This window comes from Ursus maritimus, unplaced genomic scaffold, assembly GCF_017311325.1.
Source record: "Ursus maritimus isolate PB19 unplaced genomic scaffold, ASM1731132v1 scaffold_3, whole genome shotgun sequence".
NCBI lineage: Eukaryota > Metazoa > Chordata > Mammalia > Carnivora > Ursidae > Ursus > Ursus maritimus.
The window spans coordinates 44,391,340-44,417,724 of NW_024425563.1; the positions used below are offsets into that span (position 1 = coordinate 44,391,340).

The following is a 26,385-nucleotide window of genomic DNA, read 5'->3' on the forward strand; positions in this document are numbered from 1 at the left end:
ATTAGTTGTAGTAGTAAAGCCTGAATTTATAGATCCTCCCAAGTATGATCAAATGTATTCAAAGCTAGTTACAACAATGTTTCTCTTTTCTAGTGATGTTTCATTTTTTAGCCTTTTAAAAAAAGAGTTTTATTGAGATGCCACGCACATACTAAGCAATTCACCTATTTAAAGTGTACCATTCAATGATTTTTTTGTGTACTCACAGATATTTGCAACTATCATCACAATTTTAGAACATTTTCATCATTTCAAATAAACAAACAAATACCTCCAAGCATTTTCACTCTCATCCCTCCGTGCTCACAATCCTCCCCCAGCCCTAAGTAAGCATAACCTCCTTTATCACTCCACAGATTCCCCTGTTCTGGACAATTCATACGGATAGAGCCAGGTGATCCTGGGCCTTTTGTGATTGGCTTCTTTCACTCAGCATAATATTTTAAGGTCTATCCACATTGTAACACGTGTCAGAACTTCATTCCTTTATAAGGCCAGACAATATCCCGTTGTATGGCTATACCACATTTTATCTATTCATCGGTTGATGGACATTTGGGTGGTTTCCACCTTTTGGCTATTGTAAATAATGCTGCTAGAAACGATCATATATAAGGTTTTTTAAATCTTTATTCTTTCTCAATATAGAAATTTATGGCTATAAATATTCTCCTCTAAGCCCTGCTTTAGCTGCGTAATATAAGTTTTTGGTATGTTGTATCTTCGTTTTCATTCATCTCAAAGTAGTTTCCGACTTCTTTTGATTTCTTCTTTGACCCACAGGTTATTTGGGAGTATGCTGTCTAATTTCCATAAATTTGTGAGTTTCCCAGTTGTTTTCCTGCTATTGAATTCTGATTTCATGCCACCGTGGCTGGAGAGCACACTTCATATTATTTCTATCCTTTTACATTCATTCAGGTGTATTTTATGGCCTAGCAGATGGTCTGTCCTGTGCACTTGAAAAGAATGTATATTCTCTAGTGGGGTGGAGGGTTCTATACATGTTAGGTCTAGTTTGATTTATTATGTGGTTCAAGGCTTCCATTTCCATGTTGATTTTCTGTCTAGTTGATCTGTCCATTATTGAAAGTAGGGGCACTGATGTCTCCAGCTATTGCTATTGAACTATTTCTCTCTGCGATTCGGTCAGTTTTACTTCATGCACCTTAGTGCTCTACTGTTAGATGCACATCTTCCTCCCTGATGGACCCTTGTATCAGCATAAGATCTTTGTCTATGTGGTCTGATATCGGTATAGCCACTCCAGCTCTCCTGTGGCAGCTGTTCACATGACGTCCCTTTGCTCATCCTTTTACCTTCCATCTACCTGTTGCCTAGAATCTAAAGTGTGTCTCCTGGAGGCAGAATAGAGCTGAATCATGTTTTTTAATCCAACCTGATAATCTCTGCCTTTTGATGCAATTGTTTATTCTAACTTTTTTATTGTAAGATAAACACAGATACAGAAATGATACAAAAATGTATAAATTATAAGGTAAAAACCCTCATTGCTAGCACTCAGAACTTTCTTTACTGCTTCAGAAGCCCCCTCATGTGGCATTCCATTCACAGTCTTGTACCTGCCCCCCAAATTAATGACTATCCTGACTTTTATAGTAATCGTTTCCCTGACTTCTCTGAAGTTTTATTACACCAGTGTATATCCATAGATACTATAGTTTAGCCTCTCCTGTTTCTTTTTACCTGGTAAGTTTCTTCTTGAAAGCTATATGGTTTGGCTCAAGCTGGCCTACCTGAGATGAGTATGGAAACAGGATTCAGCCTTGTTAAGAACGTCTAGGAAGTCAAGAGTCGAACATCTTGCAGGACCGCAAAAGCTAAATGTCTGCCACGTGCATACTAAATCGTGTTTGAACAGAGGCAGAAAGTCAAAATGGGGCAGGAAGGAAAGATTCAGGCCAGAGAAGAATCAAAGAAATGGGGGACATGCGATCCTCAGTCCCCTCCTGCCCCCTGCCGTCAGCCTGAGGTAATGCCCATTGCCATCCGGGATCACCAGCTGGAAATGGGGTCTGGAGGCTGGAACAGATGGGTTCTACCCTCTCCCACAAAACACAAACATATTTCCTAACCTTCAGAGGCAGAGGTCAGGAAAGTAGCCACTTAGCTGAGACCTAAGCTAGAGAGAGAGCCTGTGCTAGGAGACAGGAACCGTAAGGGCAGGATGCCGAGTCTGGGACCACCATACCTGATCTATGACATTGGAGAGCAGAGCACAGCGTTTCCAAGAATCAGATTGTCAATCAGCCTTCTAGTGAATCCCAAAAACTGATCAATGGGGGCCAGGGATTACTAATCCCCAAGACCATCTGCGCGTTCCCAAAACGATGCCCACAGGAAGTAAGCTGCTGACACAGAGCAGCACCTGGAGGAGGAGACTCCTCCCAGAACTCGCTCTCCAAGGTAGCTCTGGAGGGCAAGGCATGAGGGAAATCCCTCCAGGTGAAGCCGAGGGCAGCTGGGAATGGTGAATGGCGGGTCGGAAGAGGAGGGCACAGAGAACCACAAGGATCTGGGAACACCATCCTCTCCAGAAGAGCTGAGAACATGTGCTGCCTGCAGTGGATGTGGACAGCCAGCCCCGCCCAAGTACCACTATCTCCTGAACCAGGTCTGGGCCATTCAACACTGGGAATACTGGGAAGGCACTGGAATGGGGTGAACACCCCCAAAGAACCTCCTGGGAGGTGGGGAAAGGACTTGTATGATGAACTCTAACAACCAAATGAGGAAAAGTTCCAGATGTTCCAGAAACATCCCCGGCATTTGACATCCACCCCTCTGGACCGCACTGTGCTGCCTGTGTCCCAGGCCTAGTGCCGCCATCAGAGACAGAGTCCTGGAGGATCTGGGCCTAGGAGCAATCCTTCAGCCTGTGCTAATAAGAAAAAACTCAGCTTAACAAAATCAGCTTTAGAAAATCAACTCAACAGAGCCAGGAAGCGACTCTTGCTATATCTCAGTGCTGGGCGGTATTAGGTAAATGAAGAAGTGCAGAGCAGTCTCCTTCTTCAGAAAGACTGAAGAGCTTCCAAGGAAAGAAAAACCCAGTCTCGAAGTCCACTTTGGAACTTTCGGGGTGTTTTTGATCATCACAATGAGAGCTGGAGTGCAACGGGCATCTATCCAGCAGGGGCCGAGAACAGTGGACATCCTGCGATATACAGGGCAGGTCTGCACGCTGAACAACAGCTCCACACCCTGCACAGCTTTCCAGCATCCTAACAGGCCCTTGAGTAAGTAAAACATGCAGGTTTTTACTTAAAACCTGGGCCAGAAGAGGTTGACATTTAAACCTGGACCGAGAACATAACTCCTGTTTATACTTAGATGAAAAGTATAAGGGACAGAGTTTTAAAATACGTTGCATATCCCAGGAAACCAACTGCTTTGTTAATCAAGGGAGGATTAAACCCTTGTCAAAAACTCTACCAAGATTGGGGCGCCTGGGTGGCTCAGTCAGTTAAGCGTCTGGCTCTTGGTTTCAGCTCAGGTCATGATCTCAGCATCCTGGGCTGGAGCCCCAAGTCAGGCTCCGTGCTCAGCTGGGACTCTGCTTGAGGATTCTTTCTCTCCCTCTCCCTCTGCCCCTCCCCCCACTTGTGCGTGTCAAGCACACAATCTCTCTCTCTAGAAACAAAACAAACCAACCAACAAACAAAACTACCAAGATGTGTTGCTAATCTTAGATAATCTTGCAACAGCTGTATTTGTGGTGATAAGATGCACGGGGACAAGGATCTACTTGTGAATGTCTGCTCGTGTTGTCGGCTGAGGGCATTTACTTATTGAATATATATCATTACACTTTAATGCCCCTTTCTTTCTCCTTTATACAGTTAGACCATTCTATTGCTTCTTAAAAATTTAAGTAAATATATATGCATATATATACACACACATATATACTATGAATTTCATTTTAGGAAAGTAAAATGAGTGCATCAATCATAATGTACTAATTACACCACAGAAATCAACAATGCTGTGTTAATCTCTGTGATTTAAAACAACCAAGGTTTGTTTCTGGCACAAATGGCATGTCTACATTGGTCTTTGCTCCCACAGAGGGAACAGGAACATGGCAAATCCCCCATGACTCTTGAATGCTTCAGTAGCAAAGTGGCCTGGCTCACTTCTGTTCATGGTTCATTGGCTAGTGCACGCCATGTGGCCATGCCTGACTTTGAGGACTGGGGGGAAAGCCATCCAATTTCTTCCCCCATAAAGAGAAGGATCAAAATATTTAGGAAAGCCCTAATAGCCACCCAAAGTGTGATGAGAAAAGAATGCTGGATTTCATAGGATTGGTAACTGCTGCTTTAGGAAGATTGTATCCCATGCAAATTATAGAAGAAGAAAGAAATATTGTCTCTAAAGTTGGTCTGCCAACTCAGTGATCATGAGAGCCTTTGTGGAAGAGGTGAGATGTGAAAGGTGGGTCCCTTTTGGTTATTGGGAACAGAGGAGAATATTTCAAAAGCAGACTTGGTGGAAGATGGGAACTGGAGAAAGAAATATGTTGAACATCTACTCTGTGCAGGCAAGAGGGGGAAACTAGATGTGAGATTTCTGTGTAGAAGCGACTTGCCCTAAGTCACATACTTTGGGATCAGGCCTGGCTATCTCGAAAGCCCCGGGGGGTTCTTTAAATTCCCCAGGCAGCCATTGAATAGGAAAAGAAGCTGAGCAAAGGCACCGTGCTAGAAAGGGCATGGGGCTTGTCTAATGGAGAGAGGACTGTAGCCTGGCCTTTGAGGATCATAACTAAGGCAAGCAAGTAGGAATTAAAAAGGAAGTCACTATGTCCACAAATGTCACTGGTTAACTCCTGTGCAGTAAAATTTGTTTTGTGCCCATCAGGCACAGAAAGATGATTAAAACCCACCCCTGCCTGGGAGAGATTCCAGGTCAGTAGGAGATTTTAGCTCCTAAGGCTACAGGTCTTAGGAAGGCTCACTAGATCAAAGGACAGTGCAGCCCCAGGACATTGGCATGGAGAATGAACTGATAGTCATGCAGGACGAGTAAAGCCTGGGCTCCCACTTGCCTTTGCGCCATTTGTCAGGTGACCACTGGCATTCACTACCAGCGATGGCAGAGACTTGCCTCCTGCTGGTTTCCACCATCCCTGGTCCTCTAGAGGGACTCTTGGCTCTGAATCCAGAGAGTAAATGAAATACTTCGGTGCCTTAAAGAGGAAAGCCTAGAGAATGTTCCAAGATCCCAAACACAGCACTTGTCGGGAAGTCTTTGAAAAACACTTGGTGGTCAATGCCATGGTTTCAAATAACTATCCAGAGCAGGAGTTGACACTGACTGGACCTGAACCACTGGATGTAAAGAATTAGAACGTCCAAGTTTTGGGAAAATTGTAGGAAAGAAAGTTGGTGACATTAACTAGCTGGCATGTTTTATTTTCACTACAGAACCTACCTGATTTTATCTCATCGTCCATCATCTGTTTTCTCATCTCTTTCCCTCCTGCTAGAATGCATGTGCTAGGGATCACAGACTTTGCCATATCTGCTGCTGTGTCCCCGAGGCCTGGGGGAGTGCCCAGTTCAGAGGAGGCCCTCAGTCAGTATGTGTCTGTGGAATGAACGGTCATCTCTAACGGGCTCAAATCTAACAACTTCCAGGCATGTTTTCCTCATCCTGAGAATAGACCATTGCTTGGATTCTATAGAAGCTGAGCCTGAAATGGAGAATCTGGAGCAGGTAACTGATCGAGGGGGTGCCCTCCGGAGAACCTGTTGGGGAATGAGGACAGCAGGGAGCAGCAGAGGAAGGGGCTGGGCAGAGATGTCATCTCAGCTGAATGAGCCCCCTCCCGCCCCTGCAGGGAGCTCGGCATGTGCACTGCACCACAGAGCTTGTCCCACCCAGAGGCAAGGGGCTGGGCTGTCACACCCCTCTGTCAGTCGGTCGCTGGCCACAGGCCACGCCAAACGGAAGTGTGGAGGGAGGATGGTGTTACCCCTTGGGCGTCCTTCAGCGATCCTCTGGAGAAGGGGGCAGGTGGACACCTTTAGCAGCCCACACCTGCAGCAACTGGACCTGGGTGGGCAGCAATAGCATCTTCCAGGGCACATCTCCCTGAGTGCCTTCCTTCAGCCGATTTATTCACTTCCTCACAAACAGCAAGGTCCTCGGGATCAGAGTCCTTATCTCTTTCACCTTCTTGTCCTTGAGGGAGGACATAGCAAACCCCTCAGTGGAAATCTGAGGAACAAATGAATGAGTAAATGAGTATATTCATGTTTACGACTGAGTGTGAAAATCCTCACGCCCATATTTTCTTCCTAAATGACACCAAACATATGTTTCTTATATTTATGTGGGCTTCAGAAATAAACTTTCTGTATGATCGGGGTGGGGGAAGTGAGCTTATGTTTCACAACCGAAAACGCAAAGGGTAAAACCCACTGCCAAATCCTCTCTGGGTCACATTCTCTTCACAGGCGATTTAAGATATAAGTTTTTCCTCCCGATGTTAATTATGGTAAATATTTTAGCTTGCTCTTGCCCCTCATTATCTCATTTATGAGTCATTGTGTGGAAACAACCCCGGTTGGCTGAGAAATCCGCGCTGGGAAGGGCTCCTGCAATTTCCAGAAGGCAGCACTGCTCTGCCGTGTTGATAACCGAGTGACCAGCAGGGGGCAGTGCAGACACACGCACTGATTTTCCTCCCACTGAAACCAAGATCAGGGCGCTTGCCTCTGGACATTTTGGCTGGGAGAATTGGTTCTCAGTGCCTGGGCTTTTTATATTCGCTGCTGCCTCACCTGCTCATTCGGGTTAAATGACAGGTTGAGTTATGACCTGTTATAAGTATTTCTCGAGATGTAGAAGAATGAGGAGGCAGAGCAAACCACCAGGCCATTTGCAGAGCCCAGGACACCAATTTTCCGCACTCTCTCCCCTTCCATGGTGCCTGCTTTGTGGGCCAGTCTTGGATCCTGGTGTTGCTGGGGGACTCAGTGCAGCCTGGGTCTCACTTCTTCAGCCTTTCCAATGGTTCTGTGAGCCTCTAATGCCCTTGTTAAAACTCCTCATACTTGAAATACCCACAATAGCTTCTCTTTTCCTGACTCCCAGCTGATAAATTCAGTGACGTCAAAAGTTGACCCTTCTGTAACAGAACTCTTTGAGTCTCCTCCCCAGTCTGCCCACCTGTCCTCCTCATCTCCATGAAAGGCGCCCCCACCCCAGCCATTGCTCAAGCCAAGAACCTGATCATTGTCTTTCCCTTATCATGCCCAACCCAAGAGCAACTCCTGTTGGTTTGAGCTCCAAATGCCCCCAATCCAGTCGTTTCTCACTATGTCCACAGCTACAGCTGCACCCCAATCTAAAAATCATCCTTCTCATCTGGACAATGGCAGCAGCCTCCAGAGCAGCCTCCCGTCCATTCTCTGTAACACAGCCAGAGTCATTTGAACATATAAACTGCACGACCTAACTCTCCAGAATAAAACTCTCCCAAGACTTCCCACTGCGCTTGAGGAATATTCCAGATTTTTTTTATCATGGCCTACAAGATGATACTTGACCTGGTCACTGCCTGCTTCCCAAACCTCATGACCCTCTTCCTGACTTGTTGCACTCATTGCTTTATCTTTTAAATCTCTCCTGATTTCCATCACCTGGAGATTTCCCTTTCTTGCATTAGTTCTGCTAGATTTCTAAACATATACATATGTGTTTGAATTCATCCAGAATTTCTATGTATTTGAAATCGAAGTTTGCTTGTCAGTCTTTTTACCAGACATTCTAGCCACACTGGTCTTTTTTCTGTTTCTAGAAACACCACTAAGTCTGTGCCTACATCCTTGCACTTTCCAGATCATTACCCTTTTGATCTTTGAATAACCATATCCTTGTCTTTTAGGTCTCAACTCAAATGTCACCTTCTTGAGAGATCTGTCTGGAGCACCCTATTAAAATCTTCTCTATCCCATTACTCTGTTTTGTTTAATATATAGCACTACCTGAAATTATCTTATTATTTATTTGCCCATATACTTTCTGCTTTCCTGATTAGAATGTATTCCCTACAAGAAAAAAAAAAATCTTATCCTTCACTCACGGTTTTATCCCAGGCATCTAAAGCACATAGAACTTAATAGACATGCTATTAATATTTCTTGCACGAGTGCTCAAACTCAGTGTGACTTCAGTACAAAATTCTATGAGAAAACATTAGAGAGATATTTAACCAGATTTGGGATCATAGGAAGCTTTTCAGAAGAAAGTGAAGAAGTCTTTGCTAATACTACTTTCTCTGTTTCTAATGGCATCTTTTTTCTCTCTTCAGAGCCATTTGTTCATTACTTGGGCTCAAGAGCAATTGTCTTGGAAAAGTGTGCTTACCAAACCCCTCCTCCAGCTATTATCAGGTGCCTCTAACAGTCAAAATACCATATGTTACAAAAGACTGAAAACCAGACACCATCTCACATGTTGGGTAATGTTGAACTGACCATGAGCATTTTGGGGATCTAGCTAAAGAAAAGTTAAGTTAGAGATACATTCAGTTTGGGTTACAATTAAGTAGTGTACCGTTGCTTCATTATATAGTTCGATTATTACTAAGTCATCTAGGAATGCTTTTATGTTTCATTCAACATTACATGCAAAAACAGAGGACTAGAGATCACATCATAATATGAAAGTGTCTGGCATTGTGATTAGTTGTGGAGAAATAAAGTTTGATGTATATGGAGTCAGGCACTAGTCTGTGAAAATAATCTTCCAATCATCAGATATGTAAAATTTTAAGTGGGGGATTCTGTTCTCATTGGTACTGAGTCCAAATTATCAATAATAAAACACATATTTTGATGAATCATGTGACAGAACTGTATTTCAATTATCTGTATAGAGAATGATAGAAAAATTATTATCCAATAAAGATATAATCCAAGAGTGAATAGCCCAAAAATAGACCAAAATGTCATAATACAAATATTATATATTTTTTGATTTTGAAATATTTGTTATAGTTATCAACTTTTCTCATTCTAAAAAGAAAGTCATTTTATACCTGTTTTAAGTCAAGTCTTTGGATTTTTTAATTAAAGAGGACCCCCTCCCCAAAATTATATGTGTTTGAGATCCTATAAATCCTGGATCTGCCTTTGTTCAAGTCGGATAAGTCGGCCACACAAAGATTTGACTCTCAAGTAGGTGTAGTATCTTGGAACTGTCTGTGGTGCTGGACTTGAGGGTCCCTCAGCTCTCTCCATGGTACTTATTGTACAACCCACCCCCCCCCACACACACACACCTATGCCAATAGACTGTGCCTGGAGATGAAGAGTTGGGATTATCAGCTGAGGTCATGGTTAATGAATACGAATGAGTGCTTTTGCCCATGGAGAGAGTGTCTAAAAAGAAGAGGGTTGAGGAGAAAACCACAGGTGATTCTCTAGTGTCAGGGAAACCCAAAGGACCAAAGGATAGGGACACCAAAAAGGTATCAGCTCAAGGAAAACACTGAGCACCAAGCCATGCCTGAATCTAGATTAAGGGCAGAGTTGGAGGGACCCCAGGTGGAGGAAAGCAAGTAAAGAGAATACAATAAACTGGGGGGAGGCACTGTCTGGAAGGGGAACAAGAGAGAATGGGTGACCTGAGAGAAAGCCCGGAGGGCCAGAACAAAGACCCTTTCCATTGAGCTGGTGGGACTTCAAATCCCTATGAGTTGGAATAGATGTAAATGATGATTTTGTACCAGTCTTCTGGCATCCGTGAGTATGTGTAGCTGACTATCAGAATATTTTTTCAGTTTGCCTTTGCTTTTGCTTTGGAATGGGCACTCAGTTTCTTTGCAAGCTGGGCTTATTTGGACAATGAGAGAAAGTCAGTGTCTAGCCTTCCTGAATGGATTTCATCCAGCTTCACCTGCTGAGACTGGGCCCCCTAAGCATTTGGATGCTGCTGTGGGAGTTGTGATCTGGAAGGCAGTGGAATCTTAGAAGCCAGCCAATTTCCATGGGAAACATGAGAAATGCTCAACAAAGGACCAGACCAGGGCTGGGAGAGCCAACACTGATGCACATTTATTACAGTGGCCTGGGAAGAAAAGACAGGGACCTGGGAAGAAAAGTCTATTAAAATTATGGTGCTGATGTCTGTGCTTGTCCTCCTCCTCTTAGGAAGTTAATCATTGTCCAGGTCCAAGGTTCACAAAAAGGGACTGTGATGTCCAGCCAGTGTCCTTGGTAGAATGTCCAGAACAATGGTTCCTAAAGTATTGTCTCCAGACCAAAGCAGCCGCAGTGGCAGCACCTGGGAACTTTTTAAAAATGCAAATTATCAGGCAGGCCCTACCTCAGACCTACTGGATCAGAAATTTGGGTCCAGTGATCCGTGTTTTAACAACCCCTCAGGTGATTCTGATACATGCTAATGCTTGAGAACCACTGGGTACCCAAGAGGAATTGCTCACACTACCAGTAGCAAACAGCATCATCAGGAATAACCAGGGTTGAAGACATTCTTTTAAGAGGCTTGGGAGAAACGAGGGCTGACATAGTTGACAGATGTGGTGGAAGGGATAAGACAGGATTTAATAAGTTTGTAGACTGAGTAGTCTGATGATCTTCAGAGTTGCCAAGAAATTCAAGTCTATACAGAATTCAAGGCTTTCAGCTTACTTTTGGCTCCTTATCTTTGCTTCTTGAATGAGACCTCCCTCTAAGACTGAAACCTATGGAAGCTCAATTTATCATGGTCAAGCCAGTGAGGATGTTTTTCTAGACACTAGAGAAGTCTTCAGCCTGAGCGGTCAGCAGTCCCACACGCAAAGAGATTGATTTTCACCCACTGAGGGTGGGTTCCATTTTGGAAGCAGCTCAAGATATCTGCTAAGTGAGTCATATGATATAGCCTGGGAATATCCTTTGGGGTTCAAAGAAGAGGCAGACCTGGAGAGGAAAGAGCAGGGGCAATCTTAGGAAGCAGAAACAGCTGGGGAACAGCCCCACTAGACACCTGGTGCATTTGGCAAGTGGCCTAATTGTAGGACTTGCATGTTATCTGGTTGGGATTTCTCTTTCCATTGGCTCGACTTCTTCATCTCGGCCCACCTGATCACTGGAGGGAGCTGGCTCTGCAACAGCCGTAGACCTCAGGCCTGCTCTAATGGGCATTTGTTATTTTAAGACTTTTTAATACTATTGTTAAGTTTAGAAAATTTCCGGATTTAGGAGACTGAATTCCCCAAGGTAGAATCCAGAAACATCAAATTTCCAGCCAGAACACAGCCAACCTAATGGACTCCTGTGAGGCTCTGACTCAGAGGTGAGAGACTTGAGGAAAGAGGCTGCATGTGGAGTCTGATTTGCTCGTGAGTTCGGCAGCCAAACTATCTGCTCTCAATGCCGGTAACTGTAAGGGTGGGTCCCTGGCATAGAGGAGACCTCGCTGGGCTGGGGGCAGCAGCAAACAGCTCTGTCACCACATCTGTGGCATGTTCAGGCTTGAGACAACTTGCTGGTTTCTGCAGCCTCGAGAGAGTTCTAGGAGATGCCAAATATCTTTCCCCTAAACTCCTTTTCTGATTTGTCAGACAAAACTATCTTCCGTTGCTAGCGACTGTACATTCTGAATAATATAAAAGTGAGCCCTGGAGGTTATGACAATCAGTGGCCACTCGAGGAAATGGAGGTTCCCTGGAACTAGTTAACTGGTCTGGCACGGGCTGACGGCTCTGAATATCCACTGGCAGCCAAATACGCCCTGTGCTTACCTGGAATGAAGTGCTCCCTGTAGGCAAGCTTTGAGGTATCTGGTAGCCATGCTCCTAAAACAAGACAAGGCTATAGGGCGTCAAAAACCGTAGGGTGAGTTACTTCCCTTTCTAGGAACTCAAAACATCCAGCAGACCTTGATCCCATTCAGTCTGCATGGTCCTTGCAGGTCCTTTTGTGGCCATGACTTGGCTCTTCCAAGCCCGTAGTTCTAAGCTCATCCATGCTTGTTCTCGCACCTCCCCTTGGAATCCAGAAGACCACAGGACTGTGTAGACTGGATTACTCTGGGTGGTCAGATTTCCTCCCCTCCCACCCCCTCTCCTCCCTGCCCGCCACTTCTGCCAAGTTACAGCCACCAGGAAAAATGATAAGACATTTATTGAGTCATCTACAGCAGGTTGACATCCTTAAAATCCCAGACAAGGTTGTGAGCACAGCATTAATGGCGGCAGCGGTAGCAGTGAGGTCCTCGGGGCTTATCTTTATTGTGGGAGATGAAACACAGGGGCGCCTGGTTCCACAAGCCAGCCTGGAGCCACGTCTGGGATGCTGGGGACTGCCCCACTTCAGCCCTCGCAAGGGCAAACCACAGAACACGGACATGAGACAAGACACAAATGGCCAAGCACAGACACATCCCAGGACCTCACATTAAGGGAAAGAAGAAAGGAGTACATAGCCCACTTGAGGAACGCCCCAGATCCTTGAAGGATTCCCACGGAGGTGACAAGGAAATCACCACCCACATGAAATTCTCCCCATTCTAACCCCAAGAGCAATTGAATCAGTTGACAGAGATAACTCTGGAGTTCTGTGTCCATCACAGCCAACTGGCCTTCCCCTTGCCCCCAGTGCTGGTGGTTTTACAAATGGGGCCAAGGTTAACCCAGGATGGCTCAAAGCAGTTGACAAACAGCATGGGGTCCCTTTCAGGGATCTTCGCCCCAGTAACCAGCCCATACCTGTATAGTTTCCAAAGCCCTTTACACACAAGGATGTCTCACTTCAACCTCATCCCTGGACTGGGGAGCAGACTGCAAATCATGTCCTCTCATTTCTCAGATTAGGAAGCAGTGGCTCAGAGAGGCTGAGCCTTGGAGGACAGAGCAGGTGGAGAACCCCAGGCTAGAACACAGTTCTCCCCAAGCCACACTGACTCCATTGCTCTTCCTGCAATTTGGAGTCCTAACAACTTCTGTAGCCAGAGCCCCTTGCTTGCGCAAGACTGAATGTTTTCTGTATGGATGCTTTATTCTGGCTCACGGGCAGGGCTGGGCCCACGCTGGTGGGCCTATTGCCTCATTCAAGCTCATAAAGCGTATTAGATCCCAACACAGTACAGGCACCGTGCTAAGCCTGCCGGTAAGTGATTTCTCATCAGTCCAATGGGGACATTTGACCTGCAGATCAGTTTTTCTTCCCACCTCTAGTGCTTTGTGAGTCTCCCTAAAGATACAAGGGGAAGGGGTCAAGGCCAAACAGCAGGTCGCTGGCAAAGCTGGGAGAAGCCCAGGTTCCCCACTCCCTGCTCAGAACTCTTCTGGCAGGCTTCCATGGTCACTGGGCTCAAGGATGAATTTATGATGACAAAGCGCTCACTACTTTCACTTTGGAGTGGCCTTGAGGGGGTTGAGGGTACTCACAGAATCACAAAGAAAGCCTCTTGTAGCTTTCCTTCCAGGAAGGGAAAGGGTCAGATGGAGGAGGTGAGTCAGCACACTTGGTGGGTGATGACGTGTATTTCAAGCCTTGGGCCCAGCTCCAGCTCCCTGGCCCTGTTCTCTGAAGAAGCTGGTTTGGGGAGGGGTGAAGGTAAGAAAAGGAATCACTGCAGACCACTGGATGGGTCAAGGAGGGTCACAGAGCCACCCACTGAGAGAGAAAATGTGGCTTGGCTTCGGGTATCATAGGGGGTTAAGAAGTCCCCAGTGCTGGGGACCACCAAGAAGCTACTGAACCCCCCCCAACCCCCGAATCACACACTCTGTCCTCTCACATGTTCCTTGACAGTCTCAGCATCCCTAACTTGGAATCCCATTTCCCCCAGGGTTGGAGACTCTCTCCAAACATGGCCTGTCCCATGGCAGAATATTCATAAAAGTTGTTGAAAAATCTCTTCATTCCAAGAAGAACTCAGCCTCCCCTGGGTGACTGTTGCCCTTTAGGATTGCATAAAACCAGAAAAAAAACCCTCCTGGTAATGACCTTCTAGAGTTATGGAGTCAGATAACTCTGCTCCTCTCCAGCCTAACCATTCCCAAAGCCCTCAAACCCCTCCCCGCTCACCGCCACTTCTTACCCTTTCCCAGGCAGGCAAATACAATCTTTGCCTGGGCCCATTCCCAGTAAGTAGATGGCTGGTATTTAGACAGAGAATTCCGGGAATGCAACGGGCTATACAAAACAGCTAGTCCTACTGCCCATTTTACAGATTTGAAAACAAAGACTCAGAGAGGGCAGGGTTTTGTTCAGACCTTATGCTATCCCCCCACTGCCTATGACCCTGCAGGCCAGCTGCCTAACCTTCTGGAACATTCAAAATACATTGGGTACATCTGTTCACAAGACGGGCAATAATTCGTTCAGACAGAAAAACAAACCAATAAACCAACAGGAACCTGGAACCTCTACAAGGATGCAACCCAGGGCTCAGGTGGCAGCACGGCACATGGGATTCAGGGCTGCTGATGGTTTTGCTGTTTTGGGATGATATATGTATAAAATCAAAGTCTCTTTTTCCACAGTGAAGCAGCGCTGCTGGTGGGGACAGGGACGAAGAAATGAGGTCCACTCAGGGCACTGCTCCTAGGATCTGGAGGTGGCTACTGTCCAAGCAGCCGTGGCAACCTGCCCGGGCAAGGGACACGGCTGGATCTGCACATCACGCCCAAGGCCCCTGTCCAATTGTCCCTGGCGTGATCCCTCCCTCCAGCCCACCAGCTTCCACTGTGGTGTCCCAATGGAAGAGACAGATGTTTCCTTTCTAAGAAAGGGAAAATGAAGGGCATTCTTCCCTCCCTCCCCGTATACACAAACACGTACACTTCAAAACCTCAGATGATATGCATAGCAATGATGCATGCCCTTTTACCTACTTAGTTTTGAACGGGAGAATTACTGAAGTGCAGAACTTGGAGAAGTTTTCGAAGTCACTGCATCTCACAAATGGAGCAACTGAGGCCCCAAACAGGGAGCCCTGCGTCCACAGTCTCAGCAGTATGAGCCCAACTGGGGCAGATTCTAGGTTTGCTAAAGACCCAGGGGTCCACAGTGCTTCACTGGCCAAAGACACAGGGCTCTTCTCTAAACCATGCCACTAAGTCCTTCTCCAGTCATCTCGAGGCTCTCTCCAAACATGGACCCCCAAATTCCCCAGGCCCTGTCCTCTTTATAAAACCAAGCTAAGCAGCATTCCCTCTCCACCCAAGTTCCCCAAGCATTCCAGAACATGATCACGAAACAAGTCAACAAACGCACTTGGACAGGAACAACACCAAAAGTTGACATGGAATGAAATGGCCCCCCCACATGGGCCACGGCACTCTAGCACTTTCTTCCACCTTCCCCCAACCTGGTTCTGCCCCATTTTGAATTTTTAGGCTGTGGCCAATCAACTTGCAACTGGAGAACCACAACGGGAGCTGGGGAGCTGCCATGCCTTCCATCTGCGGCTTCTTCTAACAGGCATGGTGGGTGTGGTTCCCCTCCCAGTGCCCTAGGCCACTCGAGCGTCTGTGGCAAGTCAATGTCAAGAATACACAGAGGGAAGTCTTCGCAAAGGTCTCAGAGATAGTTCCGTAGCTGAGCCCAAGCCCAAGGAGCTGGTGGCTGGGGCTCCTCATTGTCCATGAGGGTGGGGGGAAGGGGAGTTCTGAGGGCCCTGACTCGGGCACAAGGAGGTAAGGTGCTTCGGGATTCACTGACATCACAGGAAGGCGGCTGGTTTGTCCTATTCATGGCTTTGACTTAAGAAGGAATGAGGAGGGGGAGGGCTTAGGGGTTCCTTGTGGTAGGTATGGGTGGGGAGCAGTCTCTCTGAGGCATGTGTCTCTCATCTCCCGCAGCTGATGCCTGGGGATGGGAGGGTAGAAGGGAGGCTACCAGAGAACCCCCGCCCACCTTGAGTCGGGAGTAAAATAATGGAGCCAGTGAAGGTCTTCTTCCATGGGCCCCCAAACTCTTTCCATCTCCTTTCCAATCACATCCACATTTCTGGATCTTGGCAACTTCTACCAAATGAAGAGCACCAGAACGTTCCGGGACCCTTAGCCCCACACCCAAAATGAAGTCTCTGATTGGAAGAACCCTGCAGCTGTCCACTGCCCTGATACCCAAGAGCTGGGCACCTGGACACCGAGATGCTGGGTGCGGAAGACGAGGGAGTCTCGGCTCAGGTCTCGCCTCCACTAAAGGATGCTCTGGGCATCTAAGCCCGACCTCTGGCAGGCCTCAGGGACGGGGCCAGGCCTGAGAAGGGCCTCAGGTGGCAAGCAGACTCAAGGAGTCCACACTGGAAGTCAGACACTGTGGGGGCTGTCGGGCAGGCCCCACCCCAACCCCCCAAAGCAAGGTCGTCAGCCTCAGCTCACAAGGCCTCATTCACAGGGTCAAGGAAATCACTAAGGCTGGTGGAAACAGGGTAGGGTGAAGCTGGGGACTTGCTTGAGGTGAGCAAGGACAGTGGGGTCAAGGGGTAGGGATGAGACAATTTTTCAAGATTGGTGGAGTATTTACAGGTCTGTGTTCAGGGCCCGGGGGCCCATGGTGGGTGGGACCAGCGCCAAACAGGGAGGGGCGATTCCCGAGTGCGCCCTGCATCCTTCTCCCACCTCGGGGAGCCCTGCCTCCAGCCCAGGGCCTGCCCGAAGTGAGAAAAGAAGCACAACATGCGTGGGCCAGCGCCTGCCTGCAGCCCCAGCCTGTGTACGGAGGAGAGGAGGAGGGGAGGGTGGGCTCAGGTGGCCAGGTTGTCAGCCGGGAGGCCGGACATGCGGATCTGGGAGCTGCTCTTGCTCAGGATGGAGAGCTGGGTGCCCCCGTTCACCCCGCTGCTGGCCAGGGACGGGTGCCGGTGCTTGAAGTCCACGGCGAAGTAGCGGTTCACCTTCCAGCTCCGCCATTTACGCTTGATCTCCGCCTGCACCTGCAGGGAGCAACTTGGATGGTCACTTCTGGACAGACAGCGGTCACTTCCAGACACACAGCATCTCCAGCCTCTTCTACCTGACTGCTCTGCCGGGGCCCCTCCCAGGTTGCCACTGCCACCTCCTGCAATACCCACCGACCCAAGTGGCAGCTCGCAGCCCTCAAGGCCACCAATGGGAAAGGAATGCCTCTGAGAAGCTGACCTCAGGCCCTTTTCCCAAGTCACTGTCTGAGCAAGGCCCTCGAATGGCTTCTTGTTCTCTGCGGGCCTCTGGTCCTAGGCCTTGGCGTTCCACAGGCAGTGACTAGCTCACAGGGCCTTTCGAGGAATCTTAAAAAGCAGGCGCTTGGGGTAGAGAGATCAGGGAAGGAGCCCCCCTCTCTCAGACCATTAACAGTGGGCTGCACATCAGAATTACCCGGAGAGCTTTGCAAATCCAGATGCCCTGACCACATCCCAGAACAATGACATCACAGTCTCTGGGGTAGGGCATCCGTCTGTTGTAAAGCTTCCCCGAGGATCCCAATATGCAGTCAGGCTTGAGGACCACTAACTAAGGTGCTGTCTAGGTGAACACACCCCCATGTTGTTCTTAGCATGGTATGGACAGGGCATGGCCAGCTTCCGCCTCCATACGCCCGTCCCCCCAGTCCAGCACCTCTGTGTGGAGCATGGACTGCATGACTGCAAGTGAGTGGTCCCAGCACCCGGCCCTCCAGTTCCAGCTCCCACCTCCCCCACGGGTCTCCTGGCAAGCTCCACATGCTCCCACTCCCTGCCTCCCCCAGCCACTCCCTGAGGGGCTCTGCCGCCTCTCCTTATCTGGCCTTTCTGTAGGTTGTCTTGGCCATCTCTGAACCCAATCTTCTTGTTTCTCAGATGCAAAAAGGGGAAGAGCCTGCTGAAGTCACATAGCCATGACCCAGACACAGGTGCAATGACTCCTGGCGACTCTCCACACCCGTCCCGCCCATTCAGACCCCACTCCTGTCCTACCAACTCTGTTCTGGACTCTATTCAAAAACATCACCGTAACAGACTGGAGCAGGAGGCCCTAAGACCATAGCTCTGGAAATGGAACCCTGCGAGAAGTTCCAGGCCTTTCCCGGGGTCTCTCCCAAGTCCCCAGAATCCCCACTCTACAGAGGATGGGTTTGGGCAGGCAGGTGGGCCTGCGGGGGGCAGTGCTGAACTTTGGGCAGCTCCCCACTTGGCACCCCTGCCCGGCACAGCCTCATGAACTACAGGTACCATTTTCTGTGCCTCGTTCTTCTTCTCTTTCCATTTCTTTTTTCTAAGGTGTATCTTACAGTGTGAGCCCTGCCAGACAGGTAACGCCTTACAAGTCCAGCTGATGCCTTGCACAGCAGGCAAGGTGGGAGAGATTCTGGCACAGGGCGGAGGCTGCCAGGAGACCCTAGCACCGCTGCCCTCCCCACCTCCAGGTGCTGGGAGCCTGACAGTGCCCTGGTCGGGAGAATCAGCTCTGGTGGGCAGCAGGCTATGCCCCTGTCTGCTCCCCAGCAATTCCCACCTCCACTGCTAAGGAGCCAGAGGGCCAGAATCTTACCTCCCCATTCAGAAAACAGTAGAGAACAGCCACCACAAAGCCCTAGGGAGAGACAGAAAAAATAACCTGAGAATGCTAGCAAGGGACCTTGTGCACAGGGAGCGTAGGAGGCAGTGGAAATGGGGAATGACACCAGGAAGCAGAAACATCCAATGACCTGGATGGGGGGCCCCGTGCCCAGGAATCTGGGAGATGGGAAAAGTTCTGCTGCACCAAGATGGCCACGCCCAGGAACCCAAGTGGCTACACCCCGGCTTTGGGTCCCACATTCCCTACGTCAGATCCTTCCCATCCCCAAGGCCCAGCTCTATCCCCAGGATGTTCTCTGGGCTCCCTAACCAGATTGCAAGACCCTAAGGGTGGTACCACTCCAGGACAGGACATACCTGTGAATTTATCCCCATTCCCTCCCCATCCCACTCTTTCTCGGCCAGATACTCTTAACCACAGCACACAGAGCACCATGAGTAACTGCTTGACACAGAGTAGGCAGCTAGCTGCTCTGCATGCGGTCTTTAGTCTTTGCATTTAGAATTCCTGTGCTAAGACAGGAACCCCGGGCTCTGACTCCCAGGCCGGGGCTGCGTCCACACAACTCCCAGCCACGCCAGACTAAGAAACTTAACAGGTAAAATGGCCTTAATTAAAACTGAGGGACGGAGAGATAACGTCAGATACACAGAGTAAGCTTCTGACCATCAAGAAGCTGGGTCAGACAGCCGGCTTAGGGAGAGGTGCTCTACCTGGGGACACTCAGGGTTGCCGCTGCTACCTTCACTGACCCACTTGTGCGGACATCTGTTTATTTACTCACTACGCATCCTCACACCAACTCGCTCACTCCTTCACTCACACGTTGACAACCCCATCTACTTACGCTTTCAGGCATGGACTCATCGTCCCCCACTTGCTCTTCCCTGGGTCATTTATACCTCTCTTTGCTCATCCACCTGTTTGGCCCTCTGTGGCCAGGTACTGTGCTGGGGACCCCAACGTGGGTAAGACAGAGCTCCAGCACTCATAAGAGGCCTGGTCTACAGGCTGGAGTCAGGATGTGGACACGGAGGTCTCAGGACAGCACCCTGCTCACACCCCAGGCTGAAGGTGAGGGGTGGGGGGCCCAAGGGAGGCCTTGCTCACAACACCCAGAAGCAACCACAGGAAGAGATCAGTGTGTGTTCTCATAGGAGCCCACAGGGTTGACAGCAGAAGGGGCTCTCCCAGCTCCCTTCTCTTCTAGGGCTCCTATTTCAGGGACAGAACACAAGGCTGAATCTAGGTGAAAGAAGTTAGAGCCACTGGCAGGTTAGGGGTCAGGGCCCTGGTTCCCCACGAGCCCCCCCTCCCACCTGCCACACCCACTACACCTACCTGGAAGGAGCCCAGCCCCAGCTCAAACACAAGTCTCTCCCTCTTGCTGACATTCTCCGGGGAGAAGGCGAAAACCGTGTAGTGGATTCCAAAAAGCGGAATGAGCAGCAGGGTGGACCGGGCTAGCCGTCTGTCGGGAGAGAGCAAGGTAACCGCTGTTGGGGCTGCCAGGTCTTGATATGGGAGCCAGGGAAGGCAGAGACACTAGTCCCAGCCCCCCGTTATCCCCCAGAGCCAGGGCTCCTGTCCACAGACTGTCTCAGGATTCTCTCCCAGTGCATGGGGCCTGGGGGAGATGGTGGCCAACACAGCACGGCTTCCAGAACCCCCTCACAGGTTTTGGGCAGACATCCCATCTCTCTAGGCCATGTCAGTATCCTGTAGAACCACTAAAAATGCACATGTGAGTATGTGGTTTACAGACACTCCCGTGGGAGGTACAAAACCCTTGGGAAAAGTGAAATCAGGACCCATAGAGGGATGGAATTGGGAAGGTTTAAGAGACATCATGGACCCTCAAACAAAGCAAACCGTCTCCTGCTCTGGATGGAAGTTCCACGTGCCAAAAAGAGCAGCCCCTGGGGGGCCGCAGAGGCAGTGGGCTTTTCTGAGTCTGGGGTTGCCACACTCATGGAGAGTAATGGGGAAGTGCTGATGAGGGAGGGGGTGGGGGGCACAGGGGTTGGCTACAGAAGGAGAGGTTCTGGAGGGATCCAAGGAAGGATTTACTGACCCTGGGAATAAACAAACACCAACTAAGCCAGAGGAAACTACCGCCTGGGAAATAGTCAAGGGAGAGGAGGCTGTCTGCTTGGAGCTTGAGGAGGAAGGGAGAGATCGAGCCAAAGGGACCACCATGTATGCTGGCTGCCCTTCTGGGATTCCTCTGCTTGCCTCTGGCTACTAGGCCCAGTGAGGTGGGGCTCCACTCTGAGCGGAGGGGGCACAGAACCCGTGGTATGACGTCCAAAGGGTCCACATGGCATGGATTTGTTTCTGTCAGAAAGGGTGTTCCCAGAGGGTCTCCAAGAGTAGGACCCCATCTTTGCCCACTGCAGAGTACCGGCTCCCTCTGGATCTCCTGGAAGAGCGAGCCTGCCCCTGCAGGGGAGGTCTGCCCCCTGGGCCATCGGAGTGGGGGTGGTAAGTGGGAGGTTCCACTCCCCTCCCTCTCAGTTCTGTCCATGGGGTGGACAGTGGGGGGTGGGGGGAATGGCCCTTTGATTTGGGGCAGTGACACATGTGCCCCGCTCTTTTCCCATCCCAGCCTTTCTAGGAGTCAATGTTCTGTTGAATGTGGGGCCTCCAGATTTCAGAGAAGGTGAATCCATGGGGTCCATGTGAGGCCCTTCACTTCCCAGTTTCGACTGAGAGGGAAGGAAGGAGAGAGGGGGAAGGGAAGTAAGAAAAGCAGAGAAGGAGACACAGAGAAAGGGGGAGGAGTAGCCTGAGAAAACCTTCAGGTGGACCAAGGCTCGGCCCTGGAAGCAAGAAGCCCCATGCGTGCCGGCGCCCACCCCTTCTGCCCCTGCCCACCGGCAGCTAGTTCTGCAGGACCCGGGTGCCCTGGACCAGAGCTGGCACCAACAGGATGGAAGTACATCCCACTCTGAGCCCAGGTGTGGTCCTCGAGTGGTCTGCCCTCTCAGACTGTGGCTCCTTGAAAGTGGGCACAGTGCTTCCCTTACCAGTTACCTTCCCCGGCCAGCTTGTGCCAGGCTGGGGGCTCACACTCAGAAGGGGCCTGCCCAGGAAGGGATAAACGAACACGCAGGCCATGGGAAAGCCTCAGGTCCTTCTCATCTCTGTGTCCCCCGTGGCCGGCACCAGAGGCAGCAGGGGGTGATGGCTGAAGAACGAAAGCCCAAACAGAAGTGGGCCAGTGGCCTGGAAATACAGGCGCGTGGGTACCTGGGGGCCCCTCTATGACCCTGCCCAAAGCAGGGTACCTAACAAGCAAAGTTTAAGTGAAGGGGCTGGAGAGGAAAGATGACCCTGGGACACACCTGTGGTCCTTGCCCTCCTCCCTCTCTCCCTCCATGGGCCTGTTTACAGGGATTTGTCCCTGCAGTTTGAAAGTTCTTAGAAACCAAAAGGCCAAACTTCTCTAGCTTTCATGGGGCAGTGGATGGATGGGTTCAGTGTGTGAGAAGCAGGGACCTTCGAGACATGAGCTCAGGCCCTTCCCTGTCCCTGGCCAGGTGGCAAATGGAAGCAAGGGCAAAACTTTCCCTCCCTGGTGGCCCTGCAGCAGCCCTGGAATGGTTGGGGACTTGTGCCAGGGACCCAGGGCATCCCGGACCCCCCTCTGGTAGATAGGGTGGGGGAGGGGGGCAGACAAGGAGGCCACAGGAGCCCGAAGTTCTGGGGCCTCTATACTTCAGAGCTGACCAGAGGCCTTGGAATGGAGCCACATGGTGTGAGCCCTGGGACCCCTTTGAATACAGTCACAGAATCACCCTACGATCTGATTAAGCCACAGAGATGGTGACACGGGCATCGGCCTCTGTCCTTCCACCCCAAGGAGGCATCAATGGGCAGAAGAGCCCTAAAAAACACAAGGAAGAGCTTCCAGCGTTCAGAGCCGCCCAAATTACGGTGGGCTCCCCCACTTCAAGGGATTTCCAAACGAAGACTGGTCTTCAGTTAGAGATGCCCTGGGGCCTTAGTGCTTAGGACTCCCTGGGTTCAAATCCTCACCCTGCCAGGTGATGTGACCTTGAGTGAGTACTTGCCCTGTGTTCAGTTTTCTCATCTGTAAAATGAGGTTATTACAAGGACCCACTTCAAAGGGTCATTGTGGGGATTAAGCCACTTGGCACATGAAGTGTGAGTGAGGTTCCTTGGGGTGAGGGTCCTGTCCCACGCAGGGGAACAGTCTATAGGAACTCAAGCTCTAAGGCTCTTATTAATAATTCAGCAGTTGCAAAGACTGAAGCCCAGAGAAGTGGGGCATTCAGGGGAAACCACACATCATGGCAGCAGCAAGAAGCCTTCCACGTCTCAGCTCCAGGCAAGCCCCCGCTGTTCCCACAGGGCCCACAGCTCCGTCTGCCCAACCCACGCCCCCCATCCCACCCCGATGGCTTGAGGTTGCAGAGAACGCACAAGACACACAGACATCAACATGCAACAGCGCAGAAAGCGCTGGGCCAGAGGCACGGGCTCACTCTCGGCCCTCATCCAGCCAGCAGGTGCAAGCTCGAGGCGGCATGCGGCCCCCTCCCCTCCAGGACTCCCGGCCACAGCCACGCCACGCACACTTACAGAGTTATGGTGGACAGTTCTGACATCTTGCAGGAGTGCTGCTGAGCCCGCTGTGGCTTGCAGTAGCATTTCTGCACGCAGCTGCTGGGTGTGACAAGATCAGCACTTCTGTCAGCTGGGGGCATCGGGCAATGGAGGAACTGAGGAGGACCTAGAGCGACGCGTGGCTCAGGGGAGGGCAGAGGAGCCCAGGTGTGGAGACAGGGCAGGGGCGGTGACACGGAAGAGAAGGAGGAAGCCAGGGGCCAAGACATGGTCAGCTCTGGACAGAGAAACGCATGCCCAGACGTGTACAGGTGTGTGCATGGATACATACGCACACAGCGAGCACTCACACTGGGTCCACAGCAGGTAAGGGGAGCTGGAGGGCACGCGGGCTCTGAAGGTGGGAGCGGGCCTGGGTCTCAAGCAGGGGCCTGGAAGCTGTCTGCTGAGTCAGCGCCAGGCTCAGGGCGTGGCTCGCCGGAGGTCGCGCAGCAAGATGGGCAGCTGGAAACGCATGCCATGGACCTCGTGCCGCCTAGCCTGGCCGACCAGCCTGAATCAGGCCCGTCCTGGGCTTGGGGGCCCACTACACCTCTCACTCCTGTGCCTGAACCTCCTCCTCTCTGAGCTCCCAGGCAGCTCAGCGGGGGCATACAGGGGCCACAGAGGTGGGATGGGTGGAAGAGATGGCTCATTAATCTAAATCCAGTAGGACAGCCATGACCCACCTGCAGCTATGTGAGTTAAAACCAAATCAAATTAGAACTCCACTTTCCTCAGTTACCCTAGCCACATCGCAAGGGCTCAATGGCCACACGTAGCTACTGGCTCCCATATTGGACAGCACGGTCTAGAGCCTGTCCATCCCTGCCGAGAGTTCTGAGGCACAGCTCTGGGCTCGATTTCCTGGTCAAAGTTCAGCAGGCGGGGGCTGAAGGCTGAGAAGGGTACCTTTCGGGCGCTGGCCCACTGCCTGCAGAAACAAGTCATCTTAAAGGTGGCGTCCCCTCCCTATCTTAAAGAGGAGCCCCGGCTGCCAGGCTTGCTCTATGTTCCACTGGGTGAGGCACAGGGCTTCCACCTCCTCAGAGAGGTCAGGCAGCATTTCCATCTGTTCGAGCTCTTCATGGTCCTGCTTACGCTTGGGTGGGAACAAGCCACAGACACTTCTTTTCCTTCTCTGATAAACATGTAAGACCTGGATCGAGAGCTGCATCACGTTGCCAGAGGGCCAAAGAGCAGTGTCCTCCACAAACCCTCCTCAGGCACCAGGTGGCACCGAGCCCCTAGTACCTGCCGGTGACCTGAGCTGAGGGGATCTGATGCACATGAGAACAGAGACACATGAAGAGATCAGACCTTGGGCGTTCACCGATTTGTCATTTGTGATTCCAGCTCTTTGAGAGTAAGTTTGAAGGTCCTTGACATGTGGACACACGTCATTTTGCGGAGGCAAGAATCGGAGTCACACACTTCAAAGATGAGGCAAGCTGAGGTCCCTGCCCCCCACCACTAGGACCCTTGCCTCTGTCAGGTGCGTGGTTCTCATTCAATAACCAGCACCTCTCCCCTCACACTGCACGGTGGGGTGGGCACTACTGGCCCCCTGGACAGACGTGGGATGTGAGGGATGGCATGATGCTCTGTGCCCGGACCAGCGGCATCAGCACCGCCCGAGGGCTTCTTAGAGACGCAGAATCTTAGGTGCCACCCCAGCCCTGCTGACTCAGATCCGCCTTTTAACAAGATCCCGAGGTGATCCACAGACAGCTCAAAGCTTGAGAAGCACAGTCGAGAGGAAGTCATGTATTTGAGAAGTTTCTTCAGGTGTCCTCAGTGAATGTCAAAGGTCTGTTTCATAGACATATGAAGAGACGGATGGACACATAGAAGTATGTTTTTCTCACAACTTAAAAGAGCTTAATTGGATATTCAGGAATGGGAGCCATTCTCGTCTCCAGATTTATCTCTGCTTGGCCCAGACTGAAAGGTTGGCTACTTGCTCCTACAGCCAGTGGCCTGGTTGGCACCCAGGAGCCTGAGAGCCCAAACCTCAGATGCGGCCCCCTACGTTCCAGGCTTAGGCCCTCACCCTTAATTCTAAAGCTTCAGCTGCTCTCCTCTGGGACTGCTCCTCCTGGAGCTCCCTAAGGGTCATCCCTGCCCCTCCTGGGCCCTGCACAGAAAATACAGACTCCTCTGAGTACGCTAAAGCCATTTAGTGGCAAGTTAGCTGGGAGATCAGACCCCTGGTAAAGATGTGGGTCTCTGATGGGAGGGGCAGAACAAAGTGGTGGGCAGGGGGGGGGGGCGTTGCCTGGGAGGGCTCTCGGGAGAAGGATCTTGGAACAAAGGTAAGTGCCCTTCTTCCTAAACCCTCCACTTCTCCCAGAACTTCAACGGCTCTGTGCAGAAGGACCCACTGAAAAGAATACAAAAGTGTGGTAGAAAAGCCAGAGACAAGCGTGAGAAAGGAAGAGATGTCGCAACCTCTAAAGTTACTACAATTAGGGAAAAGGGGGAAAGGAATTTAATCAAGAGGAAGACATAACCCCAGACTGGCTGGTGAGCTCAGTTCTGATTTGGATGAAAGGGAAGATAAGAAACGGGCAAGGGTGCTGGGTGGGAAAGGAGCAGAAGGCTGGAGATCCACACAGAAGGTTCAGGGCCCATGCCTCCATCTGGAAACCAGGGAGCCCTGGTCTGTAACCCAGGGAGGCAGCACATGGTTTCTTCGACTCCTGCTTTGGTCACAGGCTAACCTGCATGGATGCTTTGGTACCTTTCATGTGCAGAGCTGCCTGGGCTGTATGTAGCCCCAGGGAACACCAACGGAATGCTAGACAGAGACCCTCGTAGGGGAGCCCTTGGAGGGCAGCACCCGTCTGTTCCGCCCCGCTCCTAGTGATCAGTGTAGCATTGGGTCACTCGGCAGGACTGCAGAAGGTCTCAGTCTGAACTGAACACTCTCCATAGGGTCCCTCATGGTGCTAAGATGCTGTATCCCAGGGATAGCACTGCACACCACACTGGAACTCCAGCCAGAAGCTCACCTCCACAGATCTTGGATCTTCCCTGCCCACTCCTACCTCCTCCCCCACCACTGAGGACAAGCTCAGGCTCTGTGCCCAATCCCCAACCTGGGAGGTGGGAGCTAGTCAAGGCTCCTGAGTTCAAGGCTTTGTCTAGACACTGACTTGCTGGGTGGTCTCAGGTGGTACCACTTTCCTTCTCTGGGCCTCAGTTTCTCCATCTGC

General features: G+C 50.6%; 1 protein-coding gene across 1 annotated transcript in view; it reads right to left on the reverse strand.

The window, feature by feature from the left end:
* Nucleotides 1-12,149: 12,149 nt before the first annotated feature.
* ADCYAP1R1 (ADCYAP receptor type I) overlaps nt 12,150-26,385 on the reverse strand; it is a 74,856-nt gene continuing 60,620 nt past the window's right edge. Inside the window, exons 18-21 of the mRNA XM_040644121.1 lie at nt 23,144-23,227; nt 19,877-20,006; nt 18,506-18,547; nt 12,150-16,932 (exon numbers count right to left, since the gene is read on the reverse strand). Of these exons, the coding sequence (XP_040500055.1) occupies nt 16,744-16,932; nt 18,506-18,547; nt 19,877-20,006; nt 23,144-23,227 (445 nt within the window). The 3' untranslated portion in view covers nt 12,150-16,743. The remainder of the gene's footprint in view (nt 16,933-18,505; nt 18,548-19,876; nt 20,007-23,143; nt 23,228-26,385) is intronic.